The following is a 24376-nucleotide window of genomic DNA, read 5'->3' on the forward strand; positions in this document are numbered from 1 at the left end:
AACCATAAAAATACACATAAATATCCTCGCTCACCAAAACCAGAAGCTCACTCTCTGCGAATTGCGATCGTTGTAAAAGATGGCCAGGAAGTTCTTCGTCGGCGGAAACTGGAAATGCGTGAGTCTCATCTTCAATTTTGATTATCTGCTCTGTTTGGTTGCCGAGAAAGTGAAGTTGAAGGCTCATTTTGCCGCTTAGTTCACTAGAAAAACAAGTTGCGATTTATTCACTTTCTCGGCAACCAAACAGGTCGATTGTTTTGGATCCGCTGCTCGATCTTATTTTTCTCTTCGCTAGTAGTGAACAATTCCGTTGGTCTAGTAATTTTGTTATTGTTTTTTATCGATCGCACAAAATTCGGTGTTGTATTGCATATTTGTCTAATTCCCTGTTAGAAATCACGCACACACTGACTCAGAGTTTTTGATTGTACGAATACCTGATTTTCTGGATTGAATTGAATGTGAATGCAGAATGGAACCACTGAGGAGGTGAAGAAGATAGTGTCCACGCTTAACGAAGCCCAAGTGCCTTCACAAGATGTTGTGGGTAAGTGAAACGAAAGTTGGATATTGATATATGTTGCTTTAACCCGGGAATGGTATTTAAAAGAGAAAGAGGCTGTATTACAAGTTTCAGTTCACTCTCAGAATTGTTTTTGTTATATACTTGATATGCATTATGTTGTTCTTCTTGCATATGTTCGAGGTTTTAGCGGCTATGTGCAGGATTTAGAATAATTTTTGCACACTTTGTTTTGTTATTATTATTGTATTTATCTTCGAGTAAATCTCACTGTTGTTCCATGGAAAAGCTAACCTTGTAAGATTTCAAGAGTTCACACATCCACGTTAGTTTTATCTCAAAGTTGCTGCCATGCCACCTTTTGTTTTCTAGAAATCAATTCAGCTATTTTAATTCACATTTTCGTATAATATTTTTTTAATGAGTGTTTTTTTTGATTGCATGGGCAAATAATTTCCTCATTATTACTTCCAATTTTACAAGGAAACTAACCGCGTTTCTTTTATTGCATCAAAAACTTGTTCTTCTTGCAGAGGTTGTGGTAAGTCCTCCATTTGTTTTTCTTCCATTGGTAAAGAGTTTGTTGAGGCATGATTTCCATGTTGCGGCACAAAATTGTTGGGTCAAAAAAGGAGGTGCATATACTGGGGAGGTTAGGTATGTTTTGATCTAGAAATACTTATTTTCTTCTCGTTGCTGTCCTTGAATTGTATTTTTTAAGTGTCTTTACCTTGTTATGCAATTTGTGGTGTTGGATTCTTTAATGAAACATGTATCTATTTTAGGTTTTTGATCAAATGTTTAATGAAATATATTTCTGGAAGGAATCTAGACTTTTTGCCCTGAGTTGTTACTTAAATTTATGTAAATGGTATTATGTAATTTGAGCAGTGGAGTGATTCTCAGTATCCTCTTCAATTTAGCTTGTGGCTCAGTTGCTGGTTCTTGTGATTCCATAGTTTCTTTGATGGTTCATCTTTGGTTATGGTTTTTCATTATTGAGACAAAGTCTTGCGTATTTCTTTGTTGGAAGATATTTAAAGTTGATTTATTATCTCTGTGCAGTGCAGAGATGCTTGTCAATTTGGGCATTCCATGGGTTATTCTTGGCCATTCTGAGAGAAGGCTTATCTTAAACGAGTCAAATGAAGTAAGCTAGTTTTCAAAGACACCTAACTTCTTAAGTTTTGCTCATGGCACTTGATTTATCATTTGACTACTGTTTCATGAGTGCTCATCATTTTTTAAATCAATTAAGGTGCCTATTTTGAGTAATAATTTCCATTCTCCATGCTTTTTATTTCAGTTTGTTGGAGATAAGGTTGCATATGCACTTGAAAAAGGTTTGAAGGTGATTGCTTGTGTTGGAGAGACTCTTGAGCAGCGAGAATCTGGATCAACTGTGGATGTTGTTGCTGCACAAACTAAAGCAATTGCTGGTAAATAGTTCACTGCTACTTATGTGTCTTACCCTTGACATAAGAGGCTTTTTATTTAATATTCTAAGTTGGTTGGACTTCTTCTTTTTTTGTTTGACTTCCCCCTCAAGTTTCTAACATAACTGGTCTTTGGAATATCAGTTATAAAATGCAGTGGATATTCTGGAATTAAGAGAATGTGGCCTTTTGGAGGCACTCTTCGCATATCTTGATTGCTTTAGTCTTATTGTTAGAACAAGTTTACTATTGTTTTGTGTAATTTTATATTTCATACTTCAGGTATTCTTTTGGGTTCAATATTTTCTTTCTCTACTCTCTCCTTCAGTGGTTTATATCTGAAGCAAAATTCGTCACAAGTACATATATTTAGTAACCATGTTTTATTAGTTTTTTCATTGTTGTCTCTTTGATGAATAATCGCACCTTACTTTCTTTTTAAAGATCCTTGGATTCGAAATAATAGATACAGTAATGAGTGCACAATCTTTTTTTCTGGGAACTTTAAGGAGAACCTGCTGTTTCAGGAGAGAATATTGGACAAGAAAAAGAATTAAGGGAGTTTTCAAATCTATTAACCAGTGAATTTTCCTTAGCCTGGTTCCATGTTTTATCATGTATCTTTTGTATGGACCTTCAACAGAACACTTGTAATGTATGATGATGGACGTGCTAATTTTTACTTTAACCTTGCGCTTGATCGCTAGTTCAGAACTTTCAATGTTCATTGAAAGTTCTGGTGTCCAAAGTTTATTTGCTAAGTGCTAACAATGTTAATCATGCTTAAAGGATTGCATTGATTTTTTGTGATGATTGCCTCTGGTGTGATTTTTTTTGCAGAACGAGTTTCGAATTGGGCCCATGTTGTTTTGGCCTATGAGCCTGTGTGGGCCATTGGTACTGGGAAGGTTGCTTCTCCAGCTCAGGCTCAGGAAGTAAGGCATTTGTTTTTTGTCTTCACTAAACTCGTTTCTTGTCTCTTAGCCTCACATTTAACTCAGAGGTGTTTCTATAGTATGCTAATAGTGAAGTTCAAGTTTTTGACAGTAGAATATATTAGAAAAAGGTACTGCTTGTTTTCAAAATTTGCCAGTGTCTGAAACATAATAAATGTGACTTCGTTTCCTTTTTCACTGTGGACTGTATAGCAGTTACTGCAAAAAAAAAAAAAAAAAAAGGATTCTACAGCAAAAACCAACAAAATACTGATCTGCGTTTGGAAAATTTTCCATCTATTCAATATGTGCAATTTCTTTTAAGTGAATAGATCCAGCTATACCCTGTTTTTCTCAATTCTTTTTTTTTTTTTTATTTTTATTTTTTTTTTATTTTTTATCATTATTATTATTATTATTTTATTTTTTATAATTTTTTTTTTTTGTCTTGTAGGCGGATTTGTCAAATGCATAATAAAGTAGTAGGGATGAATCCTATAGAGACTGAGTCTTTTGGTTTGCTGGCTTGTAATTGTGTAGCAAATTTGTATGTAATAATATACTGGTAGAGGAGTTGGAGAAAGAGGAGTATTTCAGTTTGGTTGGGCTTCAGAATTATCACGATTATCAACATCATCATCATCATCATCATCATCATGATTATTGTTATTAGTATTATCGATATTGTTATTATTATTTTTTAAGCTTCTGCCTACAACCCCTAAATGTTCCTATTGAAGTTTAAGCCTGTCTTGACCAATAAATGCTTTTGCCTTACCAAATGTAGGGATAACTAGAAGTTTTGAGTGACATTTTAATAATTTTGATGATATTGTATAAAGTAGTAAGGAGTATTAGAAATTCAATTAGCTAGTTAGTTTTTTTAAAATGTCTTTCTTTTCCTCTTTCCCAAACTAAGATTTTTGCAAAGCTAGATTATGGTTTTATGGTTAGAATGATGAATCAAATTTTTGTGTGTGTTAGAGAGAGTGAGAGTGAGAGAGGTGCTTGCACCTTTCTCTAAAGTAAAAATTGTTTTAATGCTAGAATATGGTTTCATTGTGAGAATAACTTGTAGTCAGACTTATTTTAGAGAGAGAGGAGCTTGCATCTGAAACATGTATATGGAGTTTGCTTTTGTAAATTTTGACAATCGAATACAATGTTAATCTGGAACACCATAATTGTTAGCCAGTTATATGCTAGCATAATGCCCTCAAATGTTCAGTCCCTTATAACCCTCAAACGTATACAACTCTTATGGGGTCTTCCATGTCTATAATAATTCCTTGTCATATTGCTGTGCTAATTTTTAGTAAAGCTGTAGTACAGGTCTTGTTGCATCAAGTTGCCTTGTTTTCTAAATTATTTAGTTTTTTGACGCAAGGTTTTTAACTATATGACAGGTACATTTTGAATTGAGGAAATGGCTTCATGCAAACACCAGTCCTGAAGTTGCTGCAACAACCCGGATTATTTATGGAGGTCTCTTAATTTCTTCTGTCCCTCATCCTACTCTTGTCTTTGTCCTTCTGCCATCCAGGCATTATCCCAATTTTGAAGTTTTGCCAAATGAAGCAATAGATGCCCTTTGTTCTCATACCTCGCAATAGAACAATGCCAACAATTTAGTCTGACAATCGCTGGATAAGAGGGTGGCTACGAGTAGTGGATTATATGGTTGCCTCCTAGCATGTTGAATAAGTCATTCTGGTGCCTTTGGGTTTAGGTGAGACCGACTCTAGGAAGTTGTCGTGTGAGTCTGCACCTTTGCCAACAATGCCATAAAGTTAGGTTTTTGAATGTTCTACTCATTCTTGGCTGGAAAATGCAGTGTGTTTGCACTTGTTTGGGTTCCTCTTTCATGGGATGAATGGTGATTGCAGAGTAAAAATGGAATAATGTCAAAAGTTGTTTAATATTTACTCTTTCCAGTTTGCTTTGCTGTTTCATTACCTTAATTGCATACCTGTTGCAGGTTCTGTGAATGGTGCAAACTGCAAAGAATTGGCATCTCAGCCAGATGTTGATGGCTTTTTGGTTGGGGGAGCTTCTCTAAAGGTATTAACGTTGCTGCTTATTTATTCTTTTTAGAACTGTCTTTTCTCATGCCCTTATTTTCGGCTGACCACTTCACACACTCTTCAGCTGGAGTTCATCGACATTATCAAGTCTGCTGAGATTAAGAAAAGTGCCTAAGCTTGCACCGGGTATGAGTAGGTGAGACTCTCAAGCTCTCATATGGGGACCTATTGAATCCGTGCAATACAAATTAAGAATAACTTTTTTGAGAGAGTAAGTTCCGTTTTGTGTTCAAATAAGCATCTCAGACTGGCTTTTGTGTATGAATAAAGATGACCAAGTATTAACTTCTTTATGCCTCTAACAAATCTGACTGGCTTTTGTGTATGAATAAAGATGACCAAGTATTAACTTCTTTATGCCTCTAACAAATCTTTTTTATTACATCCAGTAACTTCATTCCCTACATGCTTTTGTGTGTTTTGGGGTGCATGTTTGTGTCTGAATCTCTGTGGAAATGATTGATATTTGCCCCCCTTCCCATAGAGCATAAGGACTACAGTTATAAACTTCATATATATCTTTTGGAGTGAAGGTAAGGCCGCCCAACTTCTTCAAAGCTGGGCCAGAAGGAAAGATAAATTTTGCCATCCATGTACAAATGGCTCCACATATTATGAATAACTTCTTTACAGACAAGGTTAATTAGGTAAAAGTAGAGTTTCCTCCTTGCTGTGGATTATGTAATGTCATTATTAGTTGTTTAGAGTTATTATAATATCTGGTCGTTATTGCGACACCACCGGTATGGACTTTTGAGAGTCAAGTGCCTATTAACTTCTAGGTGGCCTTAAATTTAAACCCCACGGGTTGCGGTCATTGCAAGCAGGGTATGGTTGGTAAAGTTGAATTATTGGAACCTGTGTGAACTGTTAACTATTTTAAGAGTAATGTTACTCTTCACGCATGCTACATTTTTTTTTTTTTTAACACATGCCACATTAATTCGTGTAAAATGGGTTTAAATGATAGATTATTTTAATTTTCTCCTGCCAAAGTAAAAATTGTCTTCGTTGTGGTTTGAGAAACACCATATTTATAACTATATTTTATCAATTCATGGACAAAATCCTTATTCTCCCATTCTAGACACATTAGCCGCCCCTATCCCCTGCCCGGGTGAACGCCACCACTCCTTCCATCTAACTCCATCGTCAAACAATAAAATCGTTGTTCCTTCCATCTAACTCCATCGTCAAACAGTAATCCTTGTTCTCTGCTGTTGTTCCAACATCGGTAAGTATTCTCTACAACAAGAAGTCTATTCGAAGATAGAGAAGGGTGTGAAGATAAAGCTTGTAACTTTGTCACCTGGTAAACGTTGCAAATGGCCTCACGTGAAGAGGCTGAGGGTTTGAAGGCTGGCCTGGCATTTTTTTTTGTTGTAATTCTGGCATATCTTTGAAAGTTGCAAGAATCCACTATAGTTGAACAACGTATTTATATGACCCAAAAATTCAGTGCTAAAGAGTCTTCCCGAAATTAATGACGTCTGGTCTTGTCTGTTTACTCTCACTTCCACCATGGAAGCTTTACAAGGCCCCCTTTACTTCCTGCTCCCAAATTCGAACCAGATATCGAGAATTTCAAATGGAGGCTCATCCAGAAGGGCGTGTGCCCAACCCCCGAAATCACCCACAAAACATAAACCATCTTTTTGCATAAGTGTGCAATGAAATATTGTGACCCATTATTAGAGCATCTCCGACTCTTCATATGGCTCATAGTAGCTAAATATAACTATTATGAGCCATTTTATCCTTTCATCATATGTTTCAAAATATAAAGTTTTGAAAAATTTACTATAGAATATGAAAATTTATTGCAGCACATCTTAAGACTTCAATTTTTTTTTTCTCCCTCTTTCTACTCCTCCCCTCTTTCTCTCATTTTGAAAAAAAATAATATTTAAATAAAATAGAAAGTATAATAGAGAGTATGTTGGAGTGTGTATAAAAAAAGTAGTAAAATAAAAAGGAAAATGATAGGTTTTCTTCTGGTGTCTTCCCAACTGTGATGTAACTTTTAAAATTACCAATAAATTAAAAGTCAATAATGATAATCTCAAATTCAACGATAATTTTAAAAGTCACATCACAATTGGGAGAACACCAGAATGACACTAGAAGAACACCTAGCATTTTCCAAATAAAAATTACACTTTTTCACTAATTATTTTAACAAGTATTGCTAGAGATGCTCTTATAGTTGGGCTCGGTTATTGATGGTGGGTTGTGATTGAATTTTAGGATTGGAAGAATTATAAGCATTTTTCAAAAAAGATTTTACGGAGCCTTTGAAGATAATTTGGACCTCATGCAAGTGTTGGATGCTTAAAAGTAAGTAAACTATAAGATTTAATATTGACCGTTGAATAAACTACAACATACATACTGTTTTATTTTAATAACAACATGTAAGTCAGATCCTTTGAAAAATGCAATAATTTTGAATTTTTGGAATTAATCAAGAATTTTGTTATGGTCTTACATGATTGACAGTATCAGTATTGGTCATTGAAGTACTTGAGAGTGTACGTGCGATATCGCGCGTGCGTGAGAATGGGAATGGGACTGCTTCCTCATGGCTGGACCAGCTTAGGGTGTCCGTGTGCTAGCCAATTCAACTTGTACCCAAAGCAAATGTTGCGTTGAATTTAACATTTAACATTTAACATTTTCCTTCCCTGAAAGGGTAGCTTAGAGCACAAGAATGACTGTTTTTAGGGTGTGGACGTAAGGAATGATCAATTTTGTCATCCTTCTAGAACTGGCTCCACATATTATAAACGACTTCTTCGCAAAGATGTTATTAGTTAGGTAATTAAGCGGTACCTTTATTTGCTGTGGATTACGTCAAGTCGTCGTGAGTTGTTCAAAGTATTGCCCGTTTTGTAAAATCTGGTCTTTAATTGTGATGCCAACCAATATGGACTAAGAGAACACAAGTGCTTAATTATCAACTTCTACCTGCCCTTTACTGTAGACACATGGATCATGGGTCATTGCAAGCAGGCTATATGGTTGGCAAAATTTCACTGCTTCTGTTGTATTCTACCAACCTTAAAATTGTCTTCATTTTTGTTTGACATATGTGTCTGAGTTATCACTTGATCTGGGAAAGTTGGGTTTGTATTACTTCTGAATTAAAGCCTCTCTTTTTTGACATATATGCAAGGAAGGATTAATTGTGATCACCCATTACAGTCCGCCCTTAGCTTGTTGATCTTGGCTTATAGGAGTGACAATTTGTGTTTACGTGTTGTGTCAAAACGTGAGTAAAGAGGTCAACACTAACCTGACTCATTTAAACTCGCTAATTTCATGTTAGGTCTACGGGCCGTATAAAAAATTATCAATCCTAAATATCGTATGTCAAGCTCGAGACGTGTTGAAGCATAAAGTGACGGTCATTAGGTATAAGATTATTTTGGTCAATCTTAACTTGAATCAAACCTCTCTTACTTAATCAGTTAATTTTATATTAAATTCGTATCGGGTTCACACGGGAAAAAGTACTTAAGCATGACTTTACACCCAAATATCAATGTTGATCGAATACATTAATAATTGCTAGTGTGAAATGATTCTTTAGTTAAGGCCACATATTAAGAATTGTTGGCCATCTCAATCCTACTGTTGGTCGGACTTGCTTCTGAGTAGTTCATGCCTTGCGTCATGCCTTGCGTAATTAACGTATTTTCCGGGAGGTAAATAATGATTGCCCAACTACATTTACAGGATAACTTGCCGCACGGGGTAGTCGTCAACGTTTGAAAAATACCAAATAACTTGGAAATTTGGGGAATGGCATTATCTCATATATTGACTGTCATGGTGTCATGAGGTTGAGAATCTGTGATGGCATGTGACGATCGATGAATTTGGTGAATGGTAAACCACTTCACCGGAAGACACTAAATTATATAAATAACAAAGCAGGAGGCTAGCAGGAGCTGTGCGTGGATTCTATAGTCAAGGAAAAAGACTATTATGAGTTTGATCATTGTCTTATTAAGAATCTTTGCATGCTATTTCTATTAATTATAGACGATGATTTGTATTGAGACAGTTGTTTTTTTTTTTTTTTTGGGTCGAAAGAATCGACATTTATTTTTAGAACATATGATTCAGAATCCTCTGTTCTAAAAACATATGTTAATTTAATAAATTGAAAATCGCCTTTGCCGAACAAGAAAAAATTATGGGGGGCGTGCGTGAAATCATGGATGTTGTAGGAGCACAGCTGCACAAGAGTCAGAGAGTACCAAACAAGATGGACTTTTGTGAAAGAATCTTATAATCACGAACACCAAGACATTTTTCTGTTTTATTACTAAAGTCAACCTAAGTTTGGTTAGAGGAAGTTAGAAGGTGACGAGGATTTCTTGTATTTTTCCGACATATAACTCCAGCATTCCCATCTACATTACTATTGACTTCTTCAAGAATTTCGTTTGTTTAAATTAATTAACTCCGGCAATTACAGCCTCTATGGTCCCCCATTTGACGATGTTTATTCATATTTTGTTCTTCAAATTTCCTTGGAAATTAATATGTTACCACCTATGATTAATCAGCCATCATCAACACGGCTGATTACTGATAAAAAAGCTTATGCAAAGTTAATTTCAGACGACAGTCACGTGCATTCTTTCTCACACTTGCAGAGAAAGTAACCAAACAGTAGGCTATAGGTCAACTCCTTAACGTTTATCCGTCTGGAAGATATGACAAAAAGATCCGGGCAATCGGAGCAGATTCCGGGAAAAAAACAACTTTCCAAGAACACGAACACACGTACACGTACATAAGTCCCCACGGCACTACCTTTCGTGGGCTTTCCAGAGAAAGCATTCAATCTGGCGGTGGTAGTCAGCAAGTGACAGCTAATTTGCTGAGCGTCAAGGAAAAAGTCCTTGCTTTCACACTAGAATACCTGTTTTGTTTCTTTCACAGGATTAGCTGGTTTGACTTTCCAGATATGATCGTGTTGTTTATGATTTCTTATTTTGGTAATATAAAAAAGAAAAGAAGAAGAAGAAGATTTGATGACTTGTAAGGCAATCGATCCTTGTCGCTTCTACATATATATACTTCGCCGTAATATTTCTTGTTATTCTTTCAAATCATTTCTCGACTGGCGATTAAAATTATTTAATGCAAGTGAGAACTAGCTGAACTTCACTTTTGTTTTCACACCTGAAACACCCGCCATTATTACGGGGATTTTTCCTTTTTCTAAGCCTTTCCTACCGGGCTTGGCTGGCTCGCTGGATTGACTTCTGCTCCTTCCAAGTTGTTTACACTTGGGTTTCTCTATTTTCCAACTCTTAAGCAGTTGCTGCAGTGTCTTTCCAGTGGAGAGGAGAGAGATAGGATTTCAAGCTTTTGAATTCATGGGTTCGTGCTTCAGTGTTAGAATCAAAGCCGAGAGCCCTCCTCACAATGGTATGATTGCAGTTTCAGTATTCCACTTATCTTATATTCTTTCACCTTTTCCTGATGCGTCTTGTAGCTGTTCTTGGCCAAGAAATTGTTGGTTTTTTTTTTTTTTTTTTTTTGAATTTGTTGTGATGGAATTGTATGCTTTGCGATTGGTGAAACATGCAATAGAACAGAGAATCTCTAGCCTGCTTTCTTTCTTTCTTTCGATTTCTTTTTGGGTGCTATTTTGGGTCCTGCATCTGGGTCTCTACATAGTTGGCTTGATTTAGACGAGGTTTCAATTTCCTGGAAACCAAATGAATGGTTGGCGGTGTGTGCTTGATCAGAGTTCTCTCTCTCTCAAATTAAAACAGTTTTCTTTTCATTTGAGGATTTTACAAAACCCCATTGATTTTGCTTTGCAGTTTTTTTTTTCCTTTGGGTTGCCAAACAAGTTTAAGATAACAAAAAAATTTTGCTTTTTGAATCTATATACTTTCGTTGGATGGAAGTTTGAGAAAACTAAATCAGCTGTAGAAGTCTATACTTATTACTGATAACATTTCCATATAGATTTAGATTTATGAGTAATGCTATTTAGTAGACTACTATACGATTTTCGGGGTTCTATTGGCAATCAACATTGCTCCCTGCTCTGAACTGAGTTAATTTGAAGACAGAAATGCTCTTTTTCCCCCTACCTCTGTTACCATTTATAATTTGTGATTAAGTTTGTAAGAAGTGTGCTAATTTTTGTGTTCGAATTACAGATGAATTTACTAATTATATGGGATTGATGGGTGTAGGTGCGAATTCAACATATGGTAGAAAGGAAGGGATTGATTTGAGCTGTTTAAGCAGTAAGTTCTCACCTGTCTCAGTGCCTTCAACGCCTCGGACAGAGGGTGAGATCTTGCAGTCCTCCAATTTGAAAATCTTCTCCTATAATGAACTCAAAACAGCCACCAGGAACTTCCGTCCTGATAGTGTGGTGGGTGAAGGCGGTTTCGGTTGTGTCTTTAAAGGGTGGGTCGATGAGCATTCATTTGCGCCTGCCAAGCCTGGAACCGGCATGGTTATCGCCGCAAAGAGGCTTAATCAAGAAGGTTTCCAGGGTCACAAGGAATGGTTGGTGAGTTCTATTTTTACCCTTCTTTGGCTCCTTTGCATTTCTTGATATCTCTCTGAGATTCTGAGCCTTTTTGTTGAACCTTAAAGTTGTCCTTTTGAGTTGCATGTAATAGTTTATGATCTTTTTAAGGGATTGGATAACCTTCTTTTCAACATTACCAATAAGTTCAATCTTCAGGAGTTATGATTAATTAATTTTGTGGATCCTCTTGAACTGTAGGCAGAAATCAACTACCTGGGGGGGCTGGATCATCCTAATCTGGTGAAATTGATTGGTTACTGCTTAGAGGATGACCAACGACTTCTAGTGTATGAATTTATGCCTAAGGGCAGCTTGGACAATCATCTGTTTAGGAGTGAGTTCTTGATCTCCTTCTGCAGTATTTACTTATCAGCTTTTAATATACTTCACTGTCCCATTGTTTAAGACCTTAAACATCTCTGTTGGCATTGTGTAATCAAGAATCTTGATCATCTTGGAACAGGGGCTTCTTATGTTCAACCGCTTTCTTGGAACCACCGTATGATGATTGCACTTGGTGCTGCTAAGGGTATAGCATTTCTTCACAGTGACGAAGTAAAAGTGATATATCGGGACATCAAAACGTCGAATATCCTGCTAGATAGCGTATGTTAAACATGTTTCAATTGTTCTAATTTTAGGGATTCTGGAGGAGTTTAAGACTGTTTAGTTGAACATGCTCTCTCACCCACTTCTCATATTAAATTGCAGAACTATAATGTAAAGCTCTCAGATTTTGGGTTGGCCAAGGATGGGCCTACAGGTGACAGAAGCCATGTCTCTACAAGGGTCATGGGTACCTACGGGTATGCAGCTCCTGAGTATATGGCTACAGGTACCTTAAAATTTTAAGCTTTGCTCATTTCTCCTAAGTTAAAAACCTGAATTGTCTTGTTTTCACCACTTGTTTCTTGAAACAAGAGAATGAACAGAATAACAATTACTTTTTCATCAAATTTCTGACTTATTAAGAAACTTAAGCAGATGGGGATCTCAAGTGCAATTTGGGCATATCAAGTCCCAAGTTTCTCACAAGCTTTGTAACTGATACTTAGTTCATTCTATTATTGTGAAGGTCATTTAACGGCCAGAAGTGATGTCTACAGTTTTGGGGTTGTTCTCCTAGAGATGTTATCCGGCAAACGAGCCGTGGACAACAACAGGCCACCAAGAGAACACAATTTAGTTAGTTGGCTTAAGCCTTACCTTACCAGCAAACGAAAAGTTCTCAAAGTTTTTGATTCTCGAATCGAAGGCCAGTACTCATTGAGTGCAGCCCTGAAAGCAGCCTACCTTGCAAGTCGATGCTTAGCAGTAGAACCCAAGTTGAGACCAAACATGGACGAGGTGGTAAGAATGTTGGAGCAGCTTCAGGACTCAGAAGACAATGGGGACTCTCCAAATTCAGGCAATGGAACTCGCATTGAAAAAGCTGCTTCTTATCCCGGCACACCTGCTTCTCACTTACATACATGAAGGGAGAATAAAAAAAGATTTGACGCATGCTTTATTCATATTTATGCAATCTATGAAGAAGAAGAAGAAGAATAAATGGATGGTTTACTGGATGAACATTGTATCTTGTGCTCAGAGTATGCATTACCATTGTAGATTACTGTACAGTTCTGTTAATGGTTTCAGAAAATCCGTCTTTGAATCGTTTTCTTGTTGCGTCTGAAATATGATAAACATGAGAAAAGAAGCCTTTGCAGTTTGCAACATTTACATGATTGTTACACAATAGTGAATTTTATGAGCAAGAAACCAATTGGATAGAGTTTTCTGTGTGTGGTAAGTTACCATTTATTCTAAATTAAAAAAGAGTAATTAAGTTACGATTAGAGTTTTTTTATATTCACTTACCAAATTTAGTCTCACCAAGTAAGAAACAAATGTAAAAATTTTACACCCATGTAAAATTATCATATCCAATTTGAGATTTAACTTTTGGGGTGTCCGGCCTAATTCCTGCCCATCCTACCCTCAGTTGTCTCCAATATTTTAAGGCCGAGTTGTTAATAATATATTCTTAATTATTTTATCAATTATAATTTGTCACCAACCGCTTATCGAGTATGAAAGAAAATGGTCGAAATTGGGTAGAGTTTCCAATATCAATGCCAAAAGGCCCAAAGCAATGGACCATGTACCCTAAATATTTTTCCAATTAAACGTGATTGTAACCATGTCAATTTATAAGGAATTGTAATAAAAGAAGCTGCATCTCAATATATGTATCTAGTAAAATTCCTTGAATCTCAATCATTTATTTGAAATTCTTACCAATACTCGTAAAAAAAAAATAAAACTTACTAATTATCAATTTTAACAATTCAATATAATTATCACGTCAGCAATTACTATTTATCTGTACAACTGTACAAGTGATAACTTTTGGAATGGGATCTTCTTTAATTCATTTTGGATTGGAGGGGATCAGTTCATGGTCAGAATCTCTTTAAAGAGATCCAACGACCACAAACATGCCACGTGTCTCACTTATTAAAAAATAATAAAATAATATAATAATTATTATTTTTTTGATATGGTATTTGACTACCTCCAAGGGGCCACCGTTTGGCCTAAGAGTGACTTCAGCCACCCCAAATCAGTCGGTCTGGGTTGGCCGAAGCCACCCCCATGGCCCTTGGGGGTGGTTCGGCCACCCCTCAAGGGCTTTTTTTGTTTTTGGTTTGGGGTGGTAGGTGCTTTATGTATGGGGGTGGTTGACATCCTCAAGGGCTTTTTTTTTTTTTGGCTCATGAGAATTTGACCCACCGAAGTGGTTCGACCACCCTCAAGAAAGGGCCAAATTTTAAATAAAAAAAAAAAAAAAAAAAGGCCTTGGACCGGCTGATCTTCGGCCACCCTTAGGCCAAACAGTGGCCTTGGGGTGGTCAGTCATCCAAGGGCATATTAAAAAAACAAAAATAATTATATTATATTATTATTATTATTATTATTATTTTAAAATTAAATAATATTTTATTATTTTTTAATAAGTAAGACACATGGCATCTTTATGCTCGTTGGATCTAATATCTAAGAATTCGAGTTCTCTATTTTGAGATACGATCGCACAAGTTGTTCGCTATAGCTGCGGTAACGTACGAGGCCCAATCCAAAGCAATCGCTCTCTCATTCTGGTAATGTTTTCTACTCTTAAAAGACCACATGCTTTGCACTCTATGCGTTCGATAAAATGTTTAGTTTATGCCTTTTAAGTAAATCTTTAAAGAGACTAGAGATTTGATCAGCAAGGAATTTGATCTCTGGAATTACACAGTTCAATACACGATGAAAAGAAGTCTGCCAAACACGATGTACTTTGTCGAAAAAAGAAAACTGAAAATGGTTAACTTGTTTATCTCGTTGGTTTACTAAAATGTACGTAGAGTTTGATCATAATCAAGAACTAGGTTTTTGCATTTTACATGTTTGTTGAAATGCTCAAATGAATTTCGGGAAAAACGAAAAGCTTGTTAATTTGTTGATAGTTAGATTTTGTTATCACATTGATTGATAAAGGTATTATCATTGGAAAAGCAGAGGATAGGACTTAAGAAATCGATGGACCCGTTTGAAGTGGCATTTGAGGATGTTGAAGATTTGTCACCTGATTCACCCACTGATGATCCTGTTCACGTTGAGAATCAATTTCTCACACCCACTAACTCATTAACATCCCCAGCCCTGGCAGCGTCAACTGGGACTAATGCATCCACGGGCAACAATGAAGATGAGGATGAAGAGGAAGAGGAGGATAATGTGGACGTCAACATCAGAAATATTGCATTCAGGAGGGACCCCAATAAATTAGCCAAGACACGGTAAGTAGATTTATTTGATTTGGTGGACCATCAAAGAGAAATTCTAAACGACTAAGTTCCGTAGTTGAATTTTCGAATTTGGCTACCAATTTTCGTCATACCAGCAATTTGGTTAATGAAGAAATAGGATAGTTAGAAAGAGATCTTTTTTAAAAAGAAGAAAAAAGTAGAAAATAAAATCAACACACTCAAAGATTTAAGGTCGATAACTAGACAATGGGATCATCAATTTCTATAGTACCCAAAATTTAAAGAAATGGAAAAATAAACTAATTCAAACAAAAATCGTTTCTCAGATAGCCTAAGAGGGGGGCTTTAGATTAGCATACCTTTTCAAGGAGTTGTCTTATCTAATGGCCAAAAAAGATATGGTACAAAGAATTAGTCTTTTTTGCTTTATCATTGGTATGGGATATGCTTATATCGCATGGAAAAGGAAGAGAATCTGAGAAAAAAGAGGGAAAGAAGAAGCCTTCTGTTCTTGTCCACTTCTATTTTGTAATGGGCTAACATGACATGTTTGCTCTGGAAATTATATGAATGAGAAACCAACAAAACTTATAAAGATTTGTTATTAGAGTTTTCTTATACTTAATTGAAAGTCAAGTATCCTAAGAACTTCTCAAAAAATTTCAAAAGAAAAGTTTGCCTTTTTAATGGTTCTTCATATATGAAAATTCTTAGTTTTGACTTGGGAGAGCCGCAAGCTTTGGATGTTAGAATCCCCATAAAGATGATGACACTTATTGAAGGGGCTATGGCCCTCTGGTCTGCATGTGGCTTCATAACTGCTTCTAATGCCTTGTAGATATTTCTGTGAATGAATCACAGAAATAGAAGAAACCAAGATCATCCTCTCGTAATTGCTAGTTAAAACATTGTATGAAATGGTTTTTTTTTTCTTCATTTTTTACTCTTCAAATGTTATGATAACTGATGTAGAACCAATTGAATGCCAATTAAAACACAATAAATAATTTAGCTTTATGGAAAAACTGACAGACATGATATTGTTTTGCATATGTATATTATGGATAATTACAACTACATGTTGCTTCACACTATTAGTTCTCTTTTCTTTGCAGGGCTATGCTATCACAGTTCACAGAGGCACAAACGGAAAGGTATGAGTCCTTTCGGAGATCTCGATTTAAAAAAGCTGACATGAAAAAGGTACATTTGTTCTGTATCTTTTCTGTGCATTTTCCCTTGTTTAGTTGGGTGTCTTTTCTAAGGCTTTATCAAGTTTGAGTTATTGACCACCTTAGAAACCCTCTTTCTTTAGCTTCAAAATTTGTTGGTTCCCCCCATTTTTGTGATCTGAAGTGGTGGTTATATTGAGGATCCACCCACCTCAAATGAAACATGTCCATTGTACTGAAAATTACCAATGGACATGCTTCATGCCTGTGTAGAGAGAGAGAGAGAGAGAGAGAGAGAGAAAATCTAGAACAAGATGGGCTTTCATTTCAATTACATGGTGGTGTTTCGGGTTTAATCTCTGCTCATTAGGAGATAATAAGTTGGCAAAAGACCTTTTTAGTCTTGTTGAGCTCTTAGTAGGCATGTATTTATTTCGCTTTCTTAAAGTGCAGCAATAGAACCTGTTGGTGATTCACTTATGCAATTGGAGTCTGCCATAATTTTTATTTCTCTTACATGGTGAGAGTGCAGTTGTTACTGAGCATCACAGGGATGAAGACAATTTCTGAGCCAATGATAGTTGCAGTTTCAGCGACGGCAAAAATGTTTGTTGGTGATATTGTTGAGACTGGTACGCATATTTTATGCAACTCAAAAATGATGTTGACTTGTAACTTCCAAGTAACAGGTGATCCCCTCTGGCAGTGGTCAGGGGGACCTAGCAATGGACTTTGAGGGGCATAGCTTCCCAAAAGTTTTGCAAATTTTCATTTAAAGTCTACCTATTTACAAGAATGCTATTTTCAATATTTTTCTCTCTAGTTTTAAGGTCTTCCTCATAAGCTCCATGAGAATAATTTTTTACACCTTACTCCCCGTGGGGACTTTTCACAAGACACGTAGGCTTAGCTCTGCCAAATTAAAACAGAAGGAGAAGCAAAAGGATATCTTTATTACTAGGTGAATATGAAATAGAATGACCAAACTGTCAGACATAAAGAAGTTTGATGCTTTCTCTATCACATTCTGCAGAATCACATGCAAGTCTAGTGCATGTCTTAGTCTTCCATAACTGTATTTTCAGATACTTGGAAATTAGCTCGGTGTTCTATGTATCTTCAATTGATACATTTCATTTTGCAGCTAGAATGGTTATGTCCGAGAGGAAGGATTCAGGTCCTATTCGACCTTGTCACATCAGAGAAGCGTATAGAAGACTAAAGCTCGAAGGCAAAGTACCAAGGAGATCAGTGCCAAGGCTCTTCCAGTAGATGGAGCCAGTATGTAGTCCTTATGGCCTGATTCCTCATGTTTTCATTTTTTAGCATTATTCTTACTCTCATCCTCTGTATGTTACTATGTTAGGCTGTAAAATTTAAAAACATACCACATACCTAGCCAATAAAGTGGTCTTTTACCTTGCCACAAATGACTCATCTCTTAGTTTTTCCGAATGGAGAGGCAGCTGTGATATTTCTTTTCCTTTTTTTCTTTCATTTGGATCGTTTTTCATATCTTCCTAATTTATCCTTCCTTTTCCTTTCTTTTCAGGCCACCTGGGCTTTATTCTCACATTTGTGATGAAGTACATCAACTATATGTTGCTTAAGAAAGTCCAGATTTTCGGTCTCTGAGCTTGCGGACATCTCCCCTTCCAGTAGATACTAGTGTATAAAGTTGAAATCACAGCTCAAATCTCTTGTAGTGGTTTAGGATTGTGGTTATGAGCAATGACAACGAGGATTATGATTTCTGACTCCTGTCATTGTTCATCTGAAGTTTTTAGTAAAATTGGCAAATATGATATTCTGCCCTTTTCATTGTCACAGATAAATCCAGGCTCTTGATACTTCTGAGCAGTTTTCTACACTTCCCTTACATGCATCTATAGCAGCTGATGTAATTTTGGCATACAAGCTCCATGCTGTAATTTTTTGGCCTTGTTATTTTGGGGTTTCAACTTTGTAGCTTGATACAACAATAGATGAATGCTTTAGCTTGCTGGTCTATGAATCCAGACGCTGACAAGTGACAACTGCTCGCATATAATTGCCTTTTCAACATGTCAAGATTTAAACGCTATGGAAAACTATTTTGCTAATCTTTTGCTATTATATTTAACATCATAATAATTACACCTTTTCTTTTTTTTCCCATCTCCACAACTTCCTAGGCCTACCATAAAGCCAGTTTAGAATGAATTCTCTTGAGAGAATCAATTTAGGGTTAACATGACACAAGAAATATGTGTTTCAATCTCAAAGAGTTTAGTTTCAATTAGAACTGGATTCAAATTGAATTCACCAATTAAAACCCTCTTGCGATTTTATTAGACCAATATATTTTCTTGAGCGACAAAAAATGCTCAATTTATTTTGGATAATTCGTCCAATCCGAGGATAATTATAATGTCATGAAGTTTGGGATATGGTAATTGTGTTTTCCCTATTGTGAACGGACATGTACTAAGGTCGTTTTGCATACCCGTAACTACAGTCGTACGACCATGTAGGTTACCATTTGCAATAGACCCTAAACAGCATGTCGTTGAAGAGAACAAAGCAAATATCTAGGGGCTGTTATCGTCTTTTCGTGCGAAATCTGAGGTTTAAGCGATGTTTATACTGCCGGGTGCTCTGCTTCTTTTGCGTTTGTGATGATATGAGGATTGGCACTTCAATGGCGCTTGTCCAACTCCAGCACGTGTGCTTCTCGCCTCTCGCACGTGCCGTTCGCCCTCGTGCCCTTTCCGTTTTTCCCTCCCGCAACTTCTCTATAGCCTCCCCCACGCGTGCCTCCCAGGCTGAATCGCAGCACGTGCTCCTCGGCATGTCCGAGCCGGAGCTCCAACAGCTCGCCCATGACTTCGATCAGGTAAAGACACAAAAAACCTCAATCCTGTGTTTGTTTCTCGAGAAAATGAAAGAAATTGACTAACGTGTGGTAGTAACACTTTTTGAAGTTCAGGTTTTTTTTTTTCGAAATATCTGGACGCCTTAAAACAGAAGGGTTCAGGCAATTGCGTAGTTTGTATTGATACTTTTTGATTCTTGGGAATATTATGTTTTAGGAAAAGTATAGAGGGAAGCAACTCCATCATCTCATTTACAAGAGGAAGGTCAAAGAAATTCAAGACTTCAGTCACCGTGAGAAAATCCTCTCCTTCGTTCTCTTGGGTCACATTTTGTTTTTTTTTGTTTTTGTTTTTTTCTGACATTTACATTTTCCCAATAAGTAAATGGGTGAATACAATTCGTTTTTTTTATTGGTGTTATTGTCATGGTTTGTTACAGTGCCTCAGGCATTCAGGAATGATCTTGAAGAAGCTGGATGGAGGGTTGGGCGGTCGCCCATTTATGGCACTGCCACTGCTGCTGATGGGACTATTAAGGTGAAAAGCAACATAATTGAATCGTTTCTTGTTGTAATTTGGTTATAATAATACATTTCTTACTTGGGCAGTTGTGTAAGTGTTTTGATGAAATGTATTGGTTGGGCCAATTCATATGATGCTATAGTTCTCTCTCTCTCTCTCTCTCTCTCTCTCTCTCTTCCTTTTTTTTTTTTTTAATATATATATATATATATATTGGTAAGTTACACACTATCCGGTGGGACTTCTTTTTTTAGATGAATATCTGGTGGGACTTGAACCCACAATCTCACCCTCCGCCTTGCTACAAAAGGGAAGAAGTACTATTTGAGCTAAAGCTCATTGGCCATATGATGCTAGAGTTCTATTGTTCAAATGCTATTGTATAGGACATGATCATAAATTTTGGGTAGCCAAGTGTGTGTATGAATATGGTATCTGCAAATGTCTTTGCTTCGCATTTTGAATTGATAATACTGTGATTCTTGGAAGTTATCTCTCTCTACTTTATCTTTACATTGATTCTCTTATTTTATTATACTTTCCATTGACCGTGCAGTTGTTAATTAAATTGGAAGACAACAGATTGATTGAAACCGTTGGCATACCAGTCAAAGATGACAAAGGTTCAGTGCGCCTTACAGCGTGCGTATCGTCACAGGTGATTTTCTGAGTGGACTTGTGATACCCTAAAAAGTTTTACTAGGTGAGACTAAGCTTTGTAAGTGATTATAGAGAGCTTCAATTGGAACTTGACTAACCCTTTTGGGGTGATAGTGTAGATGTGGCTAATTTTTTTCTATGTTGTTACAAATGATACCAGAGCAATCTAGTAACACCATGTGGCGCTTTGCTGGACATAAACCTTGATGATGACGTCAAATATTGAGTGGTGGAAATTATGATCCCTTAGAAAGTTAGTCACACGTTAGGAAGATGGATTGCCCATATTGAGTGGGTGGATTATAAATGTGCTTATGCGTGCTAAATACTACATGAGCTCCCTATAATTACTTATAAAGTTCAGATGTGACTAGCATTTTTCCTAGGTTATTAGAGTACTATTTAATGCCAATTTTTTGCCCATTTTCTGGGAGTATTCTTTCATTGGTTCTGGAAATTGTTTTTGTGTACATCAGCAATATATTTCTTGTTAATTTGATTTTTATACTAGGTTTGTTTTTTAGGCTCCTTATTGTTTTGGATATTCAGGTAGGCTGCCCCCTGCGTTGCTCATTTTGTGCCACTGGAAAAGGGGGATTTTCAAGGAATCTTAAGAGGCATGAAATTGTTGAGCAGGTACTCTTAATGTCTTCTTATATTCACTCTTCATAGTCCACTCTATGGTAGTTGTCTTTGAATATTTTATGGTATACACAATTCTGGACAAAGTTGCTAAGGTGGAATTGAGATACTTCAATTACTTCGGAAAAAAAAAAAAAAAAGAAGAAGAAGAAGAAAAAAACTGTCACTGTCATCATATACTAGAAACAATAAATGTATTCGAGCAGGCTAGAGTTTGTTTAACATCATGAAGTGGTTGTAAATACATTTGTATACATAGGTATTAGCTATTGAGGACGTCTTCAAGGATAGGGTAACAAATGTGGTGTTCATGGGAATGGGTGAGCCAATGTTGAATCTGAAGTCAGTACTTGAAGCACACCAGTGCTTGAATAAGGTGCGTTTTAGAACTATTACATGCACATAGTCTAGTTGCTTCACGACATTGTTATGTCTGTGAAAACTTTTTAATACGTGGTGTAATTATTTTTCATTTGAACTTGATTGTAATTTACTTCTAGAATTTTCCATTTACATGTTAAATTCTTGCGTCTTTCTTCTATTTAAGGATGTGCAAATTGGGCAAAGAATGATCACGATATCCACTGTGGGGGTTCCAAACACAATTAGAAAGCTGGCTTCTCACAAACTTCAGTCAACATTGGCTGTCAGGTGTGTCATTTACAATAGGAAATTAAAATTTTTTGGTTGATAATTCTGTCAACCATTTGATGATGTTGTTTGCGTGTGAGTAATTGTCCTTTTTTGTTGAAGTACACATGTTAAACTGATAAAATTGACCTAATATTCGACATCAGGAATTTAAACAGCATTAAGCCTATGATTCAACTTAATGTAAATCATTATGTCAAATTTGCGGTTTATCTTTTAAGCCTTTTGTACTTTGAGCAGAAATATTTGGCAGGAGAATGGATTTTACTGACCAAATACTGATGAGAAGTAGTGAATTCTGCCTGCCGTTAAGCCCTATGATGTAATATAAGTCATTGATCCAAATTTCTAAATTAATTCACGTCTTTTTTCTTTTTCTTTTTTTAGCTTCTTGTTCTTGTTCTCCTTCTCCTTTTTCTTTTTTCTCCAATAAAATAATGTCCAGGGTATTGACTGTAAATCAGATATCCTGGGTTTTGTGGTGTCGTCCCTTCTCATTTCACTGCTCCCCCATTTTAGCAATTTCTAGGATCTACTTTTGGTCTGTCCTGTAGGTATTTTAACTTGTTTTGTTTTTGCTTATACTTGTTTGATGTCGATATCTCTTTCTCAGATTATGCAGATGTAACTTTGTTTTCTTGTTAATTCTCTCGTTGTCTTGTGCATCAGCTTACATGCTCCAAACCAGAAACTTAGGGAAGCAATTGTGCCAAGTGCGAAATCCTATCCTCTGGATGCAATCATGAAAGATTGCAAGGACTACTTCCTTGAAACCGGTCGGCGGGTTTCCTTTGAGTATGCACTCTTAGGTACTGACGTTTCACTTTTTTGCACTTTTGTACGCCACTCCTTTAAATGACAGCCTTCTCAAAGTTATTATTGCTTATGGGCAGCTGGAGTCAATGATACAACAGCGCAGGCAGTAGAACTTGCCGATCTTCTCCATGAGTGGGGACGTGGTTATCATGTAAACCTGATACCTTTCAATCCAATAGATGGCTCGGAGTATAAGCGGCCACACAAAAAAGCTGTATGTTGAACACATGCTATTATGCCATAATTCTCGACAAGAACACGCCTCAATACCTCATCACTTGATTCATTTTGTGATTTATCTATAGATATATGGTTGTTATTTCATTTGGCAGGTGATGGCATTTGCAGCTGCTCTGGAATCACGAAAAATAACGGTTAGTGTACGGCAAACAAGGGGCCTGGATGCTAGTGCTGCTTGTGGTCAGCTAAGAAACAAGTTCCAGAAGAGTCCTTTGCTCGCCGACTCTGACAACCTGGAACCTCAATTAGATGTTGCAGCTGCATGTTGATGTATCTCTTTCCTCCATCTGTATGGAGCTTGATGAAGGAGGTGCATCGTGCTGATCGTGAGCGGGACGAATATAAACTTTGGATAATGCTGAGTCAACTGCAGAAGTGAAATTTTTCTGATGCATATTGATGATCGTTGGCAAAGAAATGTATATGGATGGTGCACTATGCAGAGCTGCTGGACACGCTGGATTGTGGATGCCCTGCAAAGTCACAAGCGAACTGACTCCTTTCCTCATAGAATCACCATTTATGTATTTTTAACTGTTAGGTTTGTTCCTTAAGGTGTAACTTGCATCCATAGCTGGTGCTGGTTTCTTTTCTATTATACAGCATTTTCTCGGTTCAATGGAACTTCGTGAGCAATGTGAAATTTGTGTATTAGTTGCACCAAACTTACCCAAATACTTCATTATGAATCTTGTTTTAGAATGAGGATGTGAAATTTCCTCCAACCCAAGTTGCAATGGAATGACTATTCCTATTCTTTGTTTAGTGACAACACATATACCTTGAAATTGGAACAAATTTTTTAAAATGCTCATTTTTTTAATTTTTTTTATTAAAGAAAACTTCTTAAAATCCCTTGGGTGTGCCTGGCCACCCATACAATATTCATATATTTTTCAAAACAAGAAATTTGGATTAAAAAAAAATTAATGTGGGCTTTTTGGAAAACACATTAGGTTCCTCTAAGAATAGCTATTTCTCTTTAGGGAAATAGTCATTTTTCATTGAAACGGCTATTCCAAGGAAGGATGGGATATATTTTGCATACTAAATGTTCCCTTACAATAATTCTGAGTAAATTGAAATTGCCCAATAATTTAAATAGTTTTAATCATATTTCTCAACAAGAAAGAAAATACATTTTAAAAATGAAAATTTTTTCTTTCAAACTAAATTGGAGAAAGTTCTTTCAACTTAATCTATATAATTTTCATGTGTCATTTAACATATGAGAAGCACGTAATTTTCTTTATAACATTAAAATATGTATTTTTTATATATGCTTAAAAAATATATACCAATTTTATAAATTAATTCCGAAAAACCGAGCTTAGAGAAAGATTCGCCTCAAAGAGGATAGAAGAAAAAAAAAAGCCCAACCCACTTATCAAAAAACCGGATCGACCCGCCCGATGTCATTTCAAAGACTGACTAGGGTTTAGACTTTAAAGTTTGAAATA

The 24376-nt window shown here is 36.3% G+C and overlaps 4 protein-coding genes across 4 annotated transcripts; all 4 read left to right on the forward strand.

Annotated features, from left to right (window-relative positions):
- On the forward strand, window positions 1-5334 carry LOC132187673 (triosephosphate isomerase, cytosolic). The gene is made up of 9 exons (XM_059602065.1): window positions 1-118; window positions 475-550; window positions 1060-1183; window positions 1592-1676; window positions 1833-1965; window positions 2803-2897; window positions 4304-4382; window positions 4876-4958; window positions 5046-5334. Exons 1-9 carry the CDS (start codon window positions 80-82, stop codon window positions 5094-5096), a joined length of 765 nt encoding a protein of 254 aa, XP_059458048.1. The 5' UTR covers window positions 1-79; the 3' UTR covers window positions 5097-5334.
- A 4800-nt stretch (window positions 5335-10134) lies between these two features.
- LOC132186363 (receptor-like cytoplasmic kinase 176) lies at window positions 10135-13279 on the forward strand. Its single transcript, XM_059600296.1, has 6 exons — window positions 10135-10429; window positions 11212-11537; window positions 11757-11892; window positions 12022-12164; window positions 12270-12393; window positions 12634-13279. The coding sequence occupies exons 1-6, from the start codon at window positions 10378-10380 to the stop codon at window positions 13032-13034; spliced, it is 1182 nt and encodes a 393-aa protein (XP_059456279.1). The 5' UTR covers window positions 10135-10377; the 3' UTR covers window positions 13035-13279.
- A 1365-nt stretch (window positions 13280-14644) lies between these two features.
- LOC132186364 (transcription initiation factor TFIID subunit 11-like) lies at window positions 14645-18411 on the forward strand. The gene is made up of 6 exons (XM_059600297.1): window positions 14645-14704; window positions 15108-15388; window positions 16474-16561; window positions 17063-17162; window positions 17675-17811; window positions 18083-18411. The coding sequence occupies exons 2-5, from the start codon at window positions 15129-15131 to the stop codon at window positions 17800-17802; spliced, it is 576 nt and encodes a 191-aa protein (XP_059456280.1). The 5' UTR covers window positions 14645-14704; window positions 15108-15128; the 3' UTR covers window positions 17803-17811; window positions 18083-18411.
- A 739-nt stretch (window positions 18412-19150) lies between these two features.
- Window positions 19151-23672, forward strand: LOC132186958 (uncharacterized). Its single transcript, XM_059601088.1, has 10 exons — window positions 19151-19405; window positions 19602-19677; window positions 19825-19922; window positions 20464-20565; window positions 21117-21203; window positions 21469-21585; window positions 21757-21860; window positions 22530-22669; window positions 22754-22890; window positions 23009-23672. The coding sequence occupies exons 1-10, from the start codon at window positions 19193-19195 to the stop codon at window positions 23183-23185; spliced, it is 1251 nt and encodes a 416-aa protein (XP_059457071.1). The 5' UTR covers window positions 19151-19192; the 3' UTR covers window positions 23186-23672.
- Window positions 23673-24376: the final 704 nt, after the last annotated feature.

This window comes from Corylus avellana, chromosome ca7 (genome assembly GCF_901000735.1).
Source record: "Corylus avellana chromosome ca7, CavTom2PMs-1.0".
Taxonomy (NCBI): Eukaryota; Viridiplantae; Streptophyta; class Magnoliopsida; order Fagales; family Betulaceae; genus Corylus; species Corylus avellana.